Source organism: Telmatherina bonti (genome assembly GCF_933228915.1).
Source record: "Telmatherina bonti genome assembly, chromosome: 12".
Classification (NCBI taxonomy): Eukaryota; Metazoa; Chordata; class Actinopteri; order Atheriniformes; family Telmatherinidae; genus Telmatherina; species Telmatherina bonti.
Genome location: NC_136610.1, coordinates 7838646 through 7854208, shown reverse-complemented (window position 1 = coordinate 7854208; position 15563 = coordinate 7838646). Strand labels below are relative to the sequence as shown.

Below are 15563 nucleotides of genomic sequence, written 5' to 3'. Positions count from 1 at the left end.
TTCTCCTCCTCTCTCTTCACCTGTCTTCCTCTCTGTCCCTCTCTCACATCTAAACTTGTCTCTTCTCCTCCTTCTCCCCCCTACCTCTCTACTTCTATCTCCTCCTGCTCATCCACTTGTCTCTCCTGTCTTTTTACCCGTCTCTCACCCCGTCTCTCCCGTCTCTCGCCACCTCCCCCTGAGCAGCCTGACAGAAACTGATTCCTGCTGAAGACAGAAGGTTTGTCCTGATTATAATCACCATTATTAATGACTCATTAGAAGAAAATCATTTCTTTTAGACGATGACTCATCTGAAAATAACTGCTGATGTCATCATTTCTTTTCTTTGCTCCTGACATTCTGACTGGAGACGCGGGGACATCTGCGGGGACATCCGCGGGGACATCCGCGGGGACATCAGAGGGGACATCAGCGGGGACATCCGCGGGGACATCAGCAGGGACATCCGCGGGGACATCAGCGGGGACAGCCAATAACGTTAGCAAGAAACAAGTGTAGAGGCAGACATGCCAGTGGACATGAGTTATAGAGCGGACTTATCTCCTGCTGCAGACGGAGCAGAGTCCCGGAGTCTCAGCTGTTTGTGATGCAACAATGATGAGACATCCGAGGACTTGCTGGACATTGGTAAGGACACATCCCATCCGTCCCCAGCCAATACTACGCCCATGAAAGAATGGAACAACCAAAAACAGCACAAACATAATGAATTTCCCAGAGATGAACGACACATTCGCCACACACACACACACACACACACACACACACACACACACACACACACACACTGGTTTATAATCAGCTGGTTGATCATCTCTTCCTGTTACCCAGCAGCCGACGCGACGTCATGCAGAAAAACCGCCTGTTAACAGAATCAGACCAGGTTTCACGAAACAAAGGGTCCTCATACTTACTGTTTAGTGTGCACGAGGTCCTCACAAAGACAGCTGCACGAGTACACGACACAACAACACACACTCACACACACACGCTCAGCCTCCGGTCTCTGTTTCGATTTAGCTTGTTTTTCTCTTCTAGATGATGCTGAAAAAGAGCCTGTTTTGTTTCAAAGGTTTAACAAATAAATCTGATTTCAAGCACACACACACACACACACACACACACACACACACACACACACACACACACACAAACAACACACACACATAATAGACTTTGTGTCTATTTTCTCTCCGTTCTTATCTACCCGTGTTTTACCGCGTCACACAGCACTTTATGTGTGACTAACCTGCTTCACTAAAAGTGCATCATAAATATATCAGACTGCACTTTACATGTGCACACGCATCTGCCCTACGTGCACGGACACTAATTCCCATTTCTGATGTGTTTGTTGTCTCTGTGTTTATGCCCTCTGTGTGGAGCAGGCTTGTCAGAAAATGGTTTACTGGGTAGAAAAAACACTTTATAAATAAATTAGACTTGACACACACACACACACACACACACACACACACACACACATATACACACACTCACACACACAGTGACCTTGCTCAGCCTGGTTCGCTGGAGCTGTTTATTTTACTCTCCGGGGGATATCGGGTGCATCGCAGGGGCTTCATTGAGTTTTAGCTCCGTGAACGGTGAGCTGTCCCTGGGCTGCAGGTTCAGCCGGGAGCCCCGGGCTGTGGGCGGAGCCTCCGCAGGTCTCACTAATGACTTTCTGGCTTATTCCTCTTCTCCTGTGGAAACCCCGGGGCTGATTTCACACAATCAATTCAGACTGGTTGTTACACTGGTCCAAGGCTTGCTCTGTGATGGACTCAAGTCATTGTGACATTGTCACAAAGAAAAAAAGAAAAAAAAAAGAAAATACTTCTAAGTCTGGACTTTTAGCTCCTGACCCCTGGGCCACAAAAAACAACTGGTTTCCATGGTAACAGCTGATGCTGACAAATGGCAGCTAATTACGACTGATAATCTGTAATTCTCAGATGTTTAGTCTGATCTTGACTGAATTTTCTGTGTGAAAAAAACTGCTGCGGTGAAGCAGAAGCAGTTTGTAATCAACCTGAATTTCCCCAGAAGCGCTGAAAGCTCATCAGCTCAGATAATTATAACCAGGACTCTAATTTAACACCCAGCAACCTGCCACATGTGGGCTGGAATTTAATTTGGCAGGTATGAATTAAAACATACAGCCACTTTGGTGGGTGATGAATTAGTAATGTCTTTGTAGTGAACGAGAAGGGTCGACTCTACAGACTGCTGAGTGCTGCTAAGCAGGCAGGAGGCGGGACTTTGCCTTGATGGACACGGCATACAGCCAATCACGTGCAAGGATTATATCATGCGTGAAAGAAGGAATGGGTGCAGATGCTCTGATGTCAGCAACGTCTTGGTGCAGATCAGGATCGTAATGCAAGTTGGATTTCAGGAAGAAAAGAAGCAACGAGCTTAAACCAAAACAATCATTTCAGTGACGTCAAAGACTGAAAGTCTGAGAGCAGGATGCATAAAAAGTCACTTTATCTGAACAATGTTCAAACTTTGGTCTTTATGACTGCAAAGGGGGCTGCACGGTGGCGTAGTGGTGAGCACCGTGGCCTTGAAAAGGTGGCCTTTCTGTGTGGAGTTTGGACGTTCTCCCTGTGTATGCGTTGGTTTTCTCCAGGTTCTCCAGGTTCCTCCAACCATCCAAAAACAGGCTAAAACCAAACCATGTTAGGTTAAATGGTTACTCTATATCGTCTCTTAGAGTGAGTGTGAGCGTGAGTGGCTGTTTGTCTCTCTGTGTTCGGCCAGCAATGGACTGGTGACCTGTCCAGGGTGTACCCCACCTCTCACCTGAAGACTGCTGGGATAGGCTCCGCGACCCTTGATTGGACTAAGCGGTCAGGTAATGAAACAATGATATTATTATTTTCTGAGAATGTTCTATATGTACCGTATCTGTTCCAGTTTCTGAGACATTTTGCATCATTTTGTGTAAAAACTTTGCCCAAATCCATGTTGTTCAGGATCTCATGCTTGTCTTCTGCCCCCTGGTAGAAACATTAATGGAACAGTAATGCGCCACATAATTTTGACTTCTCACAATAAATGTTAAATATGCTTTTTGTTAAAGGGCCAAATAAAGCTTTTTCTCTGGTCGGTCTTTAATGGGTTCATGAATCGACCAGTAACACCTGCTGGTGGCCATACATTTGTTTTTAGTTTGTTACTAATAACAAAAACACAAAGTCTGATTTTCATTTTAAAAAACAAGACGAGTGTGAAGCTACAAACAGTAAAACCAGTAGACTGGATCACTGGAATAGGCCTTTATCAGGACTTCCCAGTAAAACTAGTAGTCTGGATTAATGGAATGGTCTTTTGTCAGGAGTTCCCAGTAAAACCAGTAGACTGGATCACTGGAATAGTCTTTTATCAGGAATATCCCAGTAAAACCAGTAGACTGGATCACTGGAATAGTCTTTTATCAAGACTTTCCAGTAAAACCAGTAGTGTGGATCAATACAAAGAAATTCAGGTATTTTTAGTTTTAATTCAGACTGAATATTTAGAGAACCTCTGGATCTTGGCAGGACACCTTGCATGTCTCCGCATAGTTTCTGGATCATGAATCCGTAAATGCAGAACTTGACTCTGGCTCTGTGTATTTGCTGGAAAAGACACATGAAGGTACTAGAAATCCTACAGAACCGAGTTCATTTTCTTCTTTTGTGAACATGCATGACAAATACAGCTGTATGAAGGGTGTAATCATCACATATCATTATCATGTGTTTGTTGTACTTACTGTGTCTAATATTCCAGGAGAAATAATTGACACAGAACAAATATTTTGTATGTAGTAGTTTGAGTTTTTGAAGTTACCATAGAAACCACAACATTGGCTCTCACTGCTCCTGCAGACAGGAAATAGTACTTAGCAGGGGACGTGTGATGGACCTTACCTCCGGTCCGTCCCTGCCCCACATGCACGGCCGGCTGCAGGCTGTCCTCTCTGTTCAGCAGGTGAGGAAGATGATGGAAGATGGAGGGAAGCTGCAGCACGTTTTTACTGCTGCTGACGTTCCACAGCTTCAGCCTCGTCTCCTCTGAGGGCACACAAAGAGACCGGGTCAGACCAGGACCAGGAGGTCCAGAAGAGACTACAGAAACTGAACAGATGAGGTCTGACTGCTGGATCAGTCACCAGTGGTGTGCAGGCAGGGTAGGCAAGGCAGGGCCTACCACAAGCAGGAAGGAATACATTAAATCTTTCCATTTTAAAAATTAGTTTTTCATTTTCATCACATTCTTTTATAATTATTTTTCATACAATTTTTTCAAATTATGTCTTATAGGCTGTCATACCTATTGATTTGAAAGTCATGGCATTTTCATAGTTTAATTAAAAACGACTCAACAGTACCTCCTCCTGGCCAGACAGAGAAGCTGCACCATGGTCAAGGCCACGCCCTTTAATGCAGAACGCTGCTCTGCCTTCTCTCATACCGTCGCAAAGATGTATGTTTGCACATGCGCAGTTGGTTTCCCCGTATTTACGTACGAAGGCAGATCACTACGCTGCCTTTTAACGTTACTCTTGTCTATGAACATTCAAAAGAATTAGTGAATTGATGCTTTGCTCTGACGCTAGCTGATAAGCTCAGTGGCAGGACGACCCCGCTACAGAGGCGTAAACTACTTCCCCCTTATTTTCTTTTAGGAAAATCACCAATTTACACTACTGGTTGAAATATAAAGTTAATTAAGAGAGTCCCAGAACTGCTACTGAATCATTTGGCTAGCTTTGCAGGTTTTTTAATGGTGTCTTACGATCTTGGGTTTATTAGATTAAGCAGGCACCTGCTTGTAGATATTATCACTGATGTGTCCGTCGCAGCTTGTGACTGTCTGCCGACGTAACCCTAGAGCTTGCGGCACTTACCTGTCAGTCACATAAAACGTTATTACAGCAGAATAATCACGAGTCTCCAGATATACTGGAAAGAAGTTCGAAAATGCAGAATTTAACCTAATTTTTGCTCAAAACGCAAAGATTCAGCTCTGTTCAAGAGTTCAGCTGCAGATTTTGACCTGTTTAAAAACCGCCACATTATCTGCCCAAGTTTTAATGTTCAGACAAAGACTTTGTCTGGTAAAAATACCAGATTTCTGGTAGTATTTGCTTCATGATAAATATTAAAGTACCTCAGAGTCGAAGTGCTGGTTCAGGTAATGTGACTCTGAATCAGCTGAAACACTGAAGCAGAAACTTCTCAGCTGTGTTTCCAGTTTGTTTTGGAAGCAGCAGCTCTGCTTATCTGTCATCAGACACAATAGAAGACTTTGTGGTACCAACTTGAAGTGTCCAACGTCCACACACAGCAGATTAGGTGGTAACGTTACCCTACTCGGCAAGTCATCTGCTGTGTGTGGACGTTGGACACTACAAGTTGCTTCTGTGGTAAATTAGAGTGTCGGTACATTCATGGTTCTCCGCTGCCAAGCCTCGCTTTAGTATAACCAGTCAAAGGCTACGTTCACACTACAGGCTGAAGTGACTTAAATCCGATGTTTTTGCCCCTATGTGACCTGTAACCGATCTTTTCTTAACAGTCTGAATGACACAGATCTGATATTTTCGAATGTGACCCAGGCCGCTTGGATATGTGGTCCTAAATCCGATATGTATCTGATCTTTAACAATGCGACTTCAGTCTGAACGATCAGATCGCATTAATCCGACACGCGACAAACGTCATTATTCTGCGTTTGTTGTTTATGAACTCTTTATCGGTAAATGCGTCACATCACTCTCCCACCAATCCTGACTGCGACTCCGAACCCAAACGTTTCTCTCTACAGTTGTTGCTGCCACAGCTCCACAAAAGGCCAAAACTTTTACTTTCCTCCTCCGTAAACGTCTCCTTAAAACAAACCCATTCACGATGTCGTGGCTACGGTTGGACAAAACTTTTAAAGTAGCAAATGCTCTGCTGCCGTCCATATTTACTTCTGCAAACACAAAGACGTCACACGCACGCTCACTGCACGTCGCCGTGTCTTCTACACATGCGGGACGCTTCTGGTGCGCATGAGGTTCATACAGGAGATGACATACAAGTCACATTTGATCGGAAATGTGAACGGACTTTCAAAAAATTCGGATTTCACAAAAACATCTGATATAAGCAGCAAGCCCTGCAGTCTGAACGTAGCAGAAGAGTAACTTGTTTGTATGTCGCGTCCATTGGCGGTTGTCCTTCATCACATGCAGAACGCTGGTCCCCTATAGGGGAGTCGGAAGCCCTGTGCCCTCTGTTTGTGCAGTCCAACCACAACATGTTTCAGGTGAAATCTACAGAATGCAACTGTGTTTATAACATAGAATGTATAAAAAAGGTGGGCGGAGCCTTCATGACATCACCTGTAGGTTTGTAAGAGATGAATTGAAGCTCACTGGACGGTTCCTACCATCGTCATCCTAGCAGCATCATGCGTGTCATCTCTCCCGGAAAATACAAAAATGAGCAAAAAGGTGGAGCTGAGCGGAGGGCTGTGAGCGTCATGGTGGATGATTGACATCTATCAAACTCCAACCTGTTTTGTAGCTAAGAGCTAACCGATCTCTGAACCAGGCTGTAAACATTTCTGCTGTGAAGTTGGTCTTTTTAACATGGGAGTCTAAGTTGATTCGCTGTTTTGGAGCCCCTAGTGGATGAAGGGAGAACTGCAGTTTTTGGCACTTCCACATAGGCTTCACTTTTAGCCGCCGACAGTTGTCACTTGGTTTATGTCATGAAGAAAAAACATCTGTATAAATGTCATCTGGAAGCCAAAACGTGAAGAGGATGAGGAAGAGGACCGTTTTGCCACAAGCTGTCACTGAACCAGAACGTTTATGTTTTATTTGTGGTTCATACACTTGTTTTTCTGCAGTTAATCATCATGTTAGAGAACAGCATGTTCTCCAGCAACTACTTAAAACGTGAAATTTTTGATGGATGTGCATTAAAAGCATTAAATTAACGTCACATTACTAAAGCTGAAGAACAGTATGCACACATTAATAGTAAAATAAAAACTTTAAACTGGAATTTAGCCGATTAACTTTTTCTAAACTTTACCGAAATTATGATCAGTTTGAAAAATGATTGAGGTTTTTGTGTTAAACGAACGTTTTAAACTTGTGTGTAACTTGTATATGTTTTCACACATGCAGGTTTTTTGGGTTAGTGTACATGTAAACCTGCAGGCTGTTCCTGTGTTATTTCTCTTAAATAAACACAAATAACAATCACATGACAGCAAAAATAAAACAAATTTTTTATACACATTGGACAGATTTTCCTCCAGTGCAGATGAAACTCACCGGAGAGGCTGCTCCAGGTACGGTTGATGTCTCGGAGCGCCTGCTTCTCAGCGATGGCCCTCTTGATCTCCTCCAGGACCAGGTTCAGCTCTTTGGACCGCCTCAGGTTCTCCTGCTCGGCCGAGTGGAGGCGCTCCCTCAGAGCCAGGAACTCTCTCTGGTAGATGTCGACCACATCTCCTGCAGGAAAGCAGACCAGCAGTCAGGTAAAGAGTGCGCCAGCACCAAACCAACTGGTCAAGACGTATTTCATGAAGATTTACCAGCCACAGGTTTACACGTTTTCCTTTCATTTCTGTTAAATCTCTGCAGCAAGAAGTTGCTGCACATTTAATAACTGAAGCGTGTTGCTGATTTATTATATTCACTTCATATTTCTCCTCACTGACATGTGCTAAAGAGCCCAGCTGACAGATTGATGCTTCCCAGGATTACTGCAGAGGCGGCGTTTCAGGCGCCGCCAGCTCGTCATCAACAGGTAAAGAGAAAAAAAAAATCATAATCTGAAAAAAAAAAAAAAAAAATGGAAATAAAAAGCTAAATCCTTGATGCGCCGCAGCAAACATCCTCCTCCCGTTAATCACTGCTCACTGAGTTAATGCTATGTGAAGGTAAATCTCCGGTAATCCCTGCTGGACCCGCACGCAGATATCTCCATTTACTGTATTCATCCCGCTGACGGTGAAACATCACAGCTGAAGGCTGGAAAATAAGAGATGACAGCAGGAGCAGCGCAGCTTGAACTCCTCAGTCTGAGCTCAAGAGGCTTTCAGTCTTAGATGTTTTCACATTTTCTGTCTGCTCTGACATGTTTATTCTCTCGGTATATATTCACATTTTATTTCAACTATCGCAAATGCTCATCATTTCACTGCTATAACCTTCGTTACAGAAACAAAACAAGCAGATATCCATGTGAATCATAAAGGGAAACCACATGAAGATCTCCGCTCTGTTCTCCTGTTGTATGATGATGTGAAGGGATTATCACCACAGCGCCCTCTGGACCTCATTTCCAGAATTAAAATATGGAATACGATAAATAAGAAACATTATTTAGACATGTAAAGTGCAGTTACTCGAAGACCATAGCAAAATATATAAAAAGGGGTTGAAAAGTAAATTTGACGAGGACAGAACTAAAAAATTAGAAGAGGAAACAGATACCAACAAAACCATTAAAACACCTAAGATGATCAGCCAATCACACGGCTGCAACTTATCTCGCCATGGAGACGTGATGAAGACGACCTGCTGAAGGTCAAACTGAGCATCAGAACGAGGAGGAAAGAATATTTAAGTGGCTTTGAACGCAGCATGTTGTTGGTCTGAGTGTTTACTGGGATTTTCACACACAACCATCTCCAGAGTTTCCAGAGAAGGTCTGAAGAAGAGAAAACATCCAATTCAATTCAATTCAACTTTATTTGTACAGCGCCACTTCACAACAATGTTGTCACAGGACACTTTACATACACATTATTTCAAGCCAGTTCATACATATCCTATAATAGAAACCAACTGATTGCATCGAGTCATGACTTCGATCCAATCCCCCATCCTGAGCTGCACGCGGCGACAGTGGGAAGGAAAAAACTCCCTTTTAACAGGAAGAGCAGCAGTTGTCTGGACCAGAACGTCTGCTTGGTGTCAGAGGTCAGAGGAGAATGGACAGACTGGTTGGAGATGATGGAAAGACAACAGGAAGTCCAGTCAGCACTGGTTCCAACCAGAACATCATGTCTGAACACACAACACGTCCAGCCTGGAAGCAGATGGTCTCCAGCAGCAGAAGACCACAGCGGGTTCCCTCCTGTCAGTAAGAACAGGAAACTGAGGCTACAATTCACACAGACTCACCAGAACTGGACAATAGAAGATGGAGAAACGTTGCTGGTCTGATGAGTCTCCAGTTCAGCTCCACATTCACATGGTAGGATCAGAATCTGCTGGAAACATCATGACAACATGGATCCATCCTGCCGTCAGGATCAAGGCTTCAGGCTGCTGCTGGTGGAACGGTGGGGGGAGGTTTTCTGGTCCCAGTCTGGTCCCTTTAGTACCAGTATGACATGGTTTAACAGGGATGTACCTCTGTATTCGAACCGGAGCAGGTAAAACTTTCAGTTTGTCGTTCAGCCTGAAGGAAATCTAACATGACCTGCATTTTATCCACCAGCTGAACTTTCAAAGCCGGAAATGTTAAACGCACAGAGATGCTCCCATTTAGCTGTAATTATTCCTCTAAACCCTCATTAATGGAGCACAATAGTCGCATCTGTTGGTCTGATAACTGAAGTAAATTAATGTGCACACACACACACACACACACACACACACACACACACACACATTCCTCACTGATGAGTTTTTAATGATGCTGTTGCCGAGTTATTCATCTGCTCTGATGAAATAATGTCCTTCCTGAAGCAGTCGCTCTGTTTTACAGCAAACTCCCCGTTTCTGCACGTTGAAGCAAACTCGCTGCTTTTGTTTAACAAAAACTTCACCATTATTTACCGATGACACGGGGGGGGGCGGGGGGGGGGGGGGGGGGGGGGGGGGGGGGCGTTAAAGGGCCAGTTCGGAATTCGGAGAAGCATTCAGGCTTACAGAGCTACAGTGAAGATGTGGTTAGAGGTGACTAGCTCCAGATTAAGACCAGGAATGAGAAGAAACCTGGAGCTGGAGGGTTTGTACAGTATTCCAGACCTGGACTGTGGCCAGACCAACCAGCATTCCAGGTTTTTGTTGGAAGAAATGGAGCAAAAAGCAAAATGAACACCCAGAGTGTTGTCTTCACCAGGGACGTCCCCGCAGTGTGTGAACAAGTAACTAAAGACGCACATCACAGCAGCATGGCTGATGATTATACATAAACAACCACATAGGGCTTCCCATATTTTGCTGACATGGTGTTAAATATCAATAAGCTTGTAAGGACACAGCCCTCGTGTTATTTGGCATTTCGGATATATTAACTGAAAATTGTTTTTTTTAACCCTTCACAAAATCGTATTAGGCAACACAACACATTAACCGCATTGAAAATATTCAAGGTATTACTGCAGACATATCCTATAAACTGGCTCTTTCTCCATACAGACAGGTCACTGATTCCATCTTTTTATAGCAAATAATTATACAAACGTGACTGTTTGGCTTTTTCTTATTCCAACATGAAGTAAAAATCATACAGCACGTTTATGCAGAAGCAGAAGTCAACCGTAGATTATGTCAGAGGAACACAAAGCTACTTCAGCAGTCGATTCACCAGTTCAGTGCTAAATGAAGGATGGAAAATAAAAGGTTGAAAAGGCCAGTTGAAGATAAGAAGGAGACAAGAAGAGGACAAAAGAGAAAGGATGCACATTTGTTGTGACTTGGGGATAAATAAAATAAAATTTCTTTTATTTCTTTTTGCATATCTCTTTCATATAAAGAGGTTTGTGTAGAATATGTGGTGCATGGAGGTGGGGTTCGGCAAGGAAGATAACCATTGCACGTGTCTCTCAGAGGTGGGGGAGTTTAAACGAGCCAGGGCTGCCATTGGTCACAACTAGACTGGTTCCACAACTCCATATTGCTGAACATCTGAGGACATATCTGCAGGAAATAACGCCTAGAACGTTTCATGGCCTTGTTTCCGTAATGTTAAAATGACCTGGAGGTTCTGGGAGAAGGAATGGAAACCTTGCAGAGCATAATAATGTTCGCTGAATCGACTTTTTCTGGAATGTTTCATGTCTAGGATTAACAAATCAAGTTAAGGTGAAGAGAAAAACCTTAAATATGATGAATCCAAATTGCCTGCAATAAAAGTTAGCATTAATTTGAAAAATGGTTTGGTTTGGTTTGGCTTGGCTTGATTTGGTTTGGAGCTGAGCCAGAAGGCAAATCTCTTCATTTACCGGTTGATCTACGTTCCTACCCTCACCTACGGCCACCAGCTAAAGGTAGTGACTGAAAGAACGAGATCGGGAATACAAGCGGCTGAAATGAGTTTCCACTGCAAGGTGGCCAGGCTTTCCTGTAGAGGCAGGGTGAGAAGTTCGGGCATGTGTGAGCCAGTTGAGGGCATCTGGTTAGGATGCCTCCTGGATTTCTCCCTGGTCAGGCATGTCCCTGCAGGAGGAGAAAGACCCAGGACACGCTGGAAGGATTATATCTCTCGGCTAGCCTGGGAATGCCTCCCCCCCGGGAAGTCTGGGCTTTCCTGCTTAGGCTGCTGCCCCTGCAACCCGACCCCGGATAAGCGGCAGAAAATGGATGGAGTTTGGCTTGGTCTTTTCTTGGCTATTGTCCATGTCATCCAATATTTTCTGCTTCAGGGTTTCGCTCACTCTTTGTATTGAAAGTGAAAGCTGAGTTTTGATACTAGTGTAATTATAATAAATTATTCACTGTCATGCTTGTTGGCCTGATTGATGCATCGTTCTGTTGGAGGACTTCAGCTCAGTGTGACCAACCTGCCTTCATCTGAGCAGACGACGACAAAGTGGAACTAAATGGGCTTTAATAAGACACAGAGAATTACAGACTTTCCACACCAAGAGTCTGTTTGCATTCATTCAGCCTGCTTCCATATGAAACTTACACAGAAATGATGCTGACACTTCAAACTGCATCGAGGATCAGCAAGTAAAGCTAAAAAGAAATGTCCTGTGATCACGGTCCCTTCAGTACAACTGTACACACTCCCTCGCCATCAGCAGCCTGCTTTCTGTCAGCGCGTCAACATCCTGACAGAGGAAACATAAAAAACACTTTGAAAGCCAAGCTGCTCTGTTCGGGATCATAAAACCTGAAGCAGAAACATTCAGACAAACAAAGTGCATTTTAAGTAAGTGTCTGCAAGGAAACGGGTGTACAAGCACGTTCCCACTTCAAACACTTTATCTGTGGCTGTTTTAGCTGAAAATGATATTCTATACAATCTGCTGTTTCCTGCCAAAATGTGGATCAATGAGACCTTGTGACACAAGACAGAGCAATGGTGACACAAAACAGGAGGAGATTTTGCTTAACTTTAATGCGACAGGAAAAACATGCCATTCCCGTCCCCGGTGACTTAAGATGCCATAACATTCTGCTGGAGACGAAGGCGGTATGTGGTCGGAATGAAGGAAAGTCTCACGGTCTAAAAACAGGAGATCTTTATAGAAAAAGCTAAAGGTTTGCATCATTTTTCATTTACTTTGGTTAAATTGAGGAGAAAACGTCTAATTTAATCTGGTTAGTCCAGTAGCTGATGATCAAACTGAACTAAGAAACCAGTGGCTGAAACCACCAGCTTCACCAGCTTTACGGTACATTCACTCACTATTCACTTTATCACGTGCAGCTGCTTGTTAACACTGATCAGCCAATCACATGGCAGCAACTCAATATGTACAGTCTTGTAGACGTGGGGAAGACGACTTTCTGAAGTTCACACTGAGCAGCAGGATGAGGAACAAAAGAGATTAAAGTGACTTTGAACATGACATGATTGTTGATCTGAGTATTTCAAAAACTGTCGATGTACTGGGAAGGGCATGAAGGTATGAACACTTCTGGTTGCTGGTGGTCTAATGGTGTGGAGGACATTTTTATGGTGCACTTTGGACCCCTTAGGAACACCACAGTCTGATTATTAGAGGTGGGAAAATCAAATCGAAAAACTGAAAATCAGGATTTTTTTGCTTCACAATTTTAAAATCGATTTTTTGTTAACAAAATAATTTTTTTTTTCAAATAAATAAATATAATCCATCACAAAATTTTGGTCATTTTTATTGCTTTTATTGATCTTTTTACTTGTCATCTTGGCTACTGTGTTGTTTTTCCAAACTGAAATCAATGACGAGCAAAAAAAAAAGTTTTATACATTTTTTTGCTTTTAATCTACAAAACTTAGCAAAATCAAAGAATTGTGAGAATCACAATTTAAATTGAATTGGCACCCAAAAAATCAGAATCGAATCGAATCGGGACAAAAGCATATCGTCACAGCCCTACTGCCTGAGTCCTGCTGCTGACCATGTCCATCCCTTTCTGAGCACATTGTAGCATCTTCTGATGGAAACTTCCAGCAGGATGATGCACCATGTCACAAAGCTCACATCATCTCCACCATGACGATGAGTTCACTGTCCTCCAACGGCTCCACAGTCACCAGATCTCAGCCCAGCAGAGCAGCTTTGTGACGTGATGGAACGGGAGATTCTCATCATGATGTGTGATGCTTCATGTCAACATGGAGCAAAACCATTTTCTTCATGTCCAGCAATCATATTCTTGAGCTATGAGGCTGTTCGTTGTAGTAATGCATTCCTAAGCTCCACAACAATAACCTGAATTCTGAAACCGCCGCTTGTCTCATAAAACGATAACTGGGTCTCATATTGACTGACAATGCCACACACAAGAGTATGATCTGGAACCTAAACACAACCCCTGCATAGTTTTGAAGTCCTAACCAGGAACTCAGATGATCCGACCCCAGAAATAACGCAGCCGAGTGGGCGTGCGTGTCCCGACAAGAGCAGTAATACAACACACACACACACACAGCCAGGCTGAGATCAATAGGTGAACACAGACAAACACTAATACACTGTAATCCTTCACTGTAATACTATAACACACACACACACACACACACTCATACAAAGCAGAGCAGTGAGGGCGGCCAGATTGAGTCATACTGTAGTAAAGTGTGTGTGCGTGTGTGTGTGTGTGTGAATATAATAATATAAGAGCCAGCCATCACTGGTAATGCGATTACCCATCTCACACACACACACACACATATCACCAAAGGATGACTCAGTTCATGGTCTTGTGGTTTTCCAGTGAAGAGGAAGAGGAGGTACCGGAGTGTAAATAAGTCTGCTTCTTCTTCACTGATCAATACATTTTACAGATAATCATCATTCTGATCACACTGTGATATTTAGAGTAATTTTAATGGACTGTTTCAACTATTAGCATCTCTGTGAGGATTTTAGTTTTCATGTCCTGCAGCGGCACGTCAGGATGTCGTAAAGATTTCCCTTCACTCTTGTGGTTTCATCTCCAAACATCATAAAGTTTTATTTCTGGAATATAAAAGGAGTATGTTGTAGCCAGAGAACTGTATTCTGTCTTTATGTCACGATATTTTCAGGTTTACATCATGTCTGAGTTGATGTTGGAGCATAGGTATGTGTGGCCTTACAGCCAGGTCGGAGGTCAGGAGTCCTGTTACCATGTGGAGCTTTCCTGGGATGAGCTGGTCCACCAGTAATGACTGCCAGTACGACACTTCACTCTTTACACAACCACTCTGAGTATTTCGTCCAAATAACTCACATTCTTAGAAAAGTGTAAAAAACAGCAGCAAATTTACAAAAATTTATATAAACATAAGACTTGTTGTGAAACCAATGTTGTCCCTCGTGGAATTAATCCAATATCTACATACTTCAGAGTTAATTTTTTATAAAGTTCATGTCAGATGTCACGTCATGACGAAATTCCGTCCAGCCATTTGGAAAGTTTCTTTTTTTTAGAATTGAGGAAGATTTTTTTTTAAAAATTTTTATATTCACATCCAGCAGATATTTAAACAGCCAGTCAGAGAAGGCGTATGTGATGTATGAGATTTCCAGTGTTGGGTACGGTCATTGAATGCATCTGGGAGGAAACCTCGTGTTAAAAGTATGCTGTTGGAAGTTGCCTGCTAAACATGGTTGAATAAAGACGTCGTTGGAGACGTTACAGCGTGTGACTGATAGATCAGCAGATGCGAGCTATGCAGGCGTCCCTTTCACTGCTATTTCATTCAAACTTTGCACCATCATAGCCGAGTGTCTTTATTATTTCTTCTCTGCTTCTTAAAGCAAGCCGCTCGCTGCTAAAGCAGATCCTCCAACAGTCGTGGTCCAGCTTCAGATCCTGGATTAAACAATGAAACTCCCCAATTTCTCTCCTTTCTGGAACAGGATGAACCCAGCGTCTCTCTTTGTCTTTTATTTTGCAGCATCAGCACAACTGTTGTTGTGAATTGATGTGATATTCACCTTGTGAGTTTGTTTTCAGATTTTTATCATTTATTCATAATTCATCATCGCAGTTGGAGTGAAAAGCCAGAAATGTCGATAATTCCCCTTCAGATATTTGTAATTTCGTCTTGTTTATTTGCATTGGCCTCGGTGTGTGAAGGCCTTCAGACTGCAGGTTTCTGGTTCATAGAGGATCTAAAAGT

General features: G+C 43.1%; 1 protein-coding gene across 2 annotated transcripts in view; it reads right to left on the bottom strand.

The window, feature by feature from the left end:
* Nucleotides 1-15563, bottom strand: part of mgat4b (alpha-1,3-mannosyl-glycoprotein 4-beta-N-acetylglucosaminyltransferase B) — a 177117-nt gene that overhangs the window by 86070 nt on the left and 75484 nt on the right. For both annotated transcript variants that reach the window (XM_079249740.1, XM_079249741.1), the window contains exons 2-3: nucleotides 7334-7513; nucleotides 3927-4070 (exon numbers count right to left, since the gene is read on the bottom strand). In XM_079249740.1, coding sequence (XP_079105866.1) covers nucleotides 3927-4070; nucleotides 7334-7513 — 324 coding nt within the window. The remainder of the gene's footprint in view (nucleotides 1-3926; nucleotides 4071-7333; nucleotides 7514-15563) is intronic.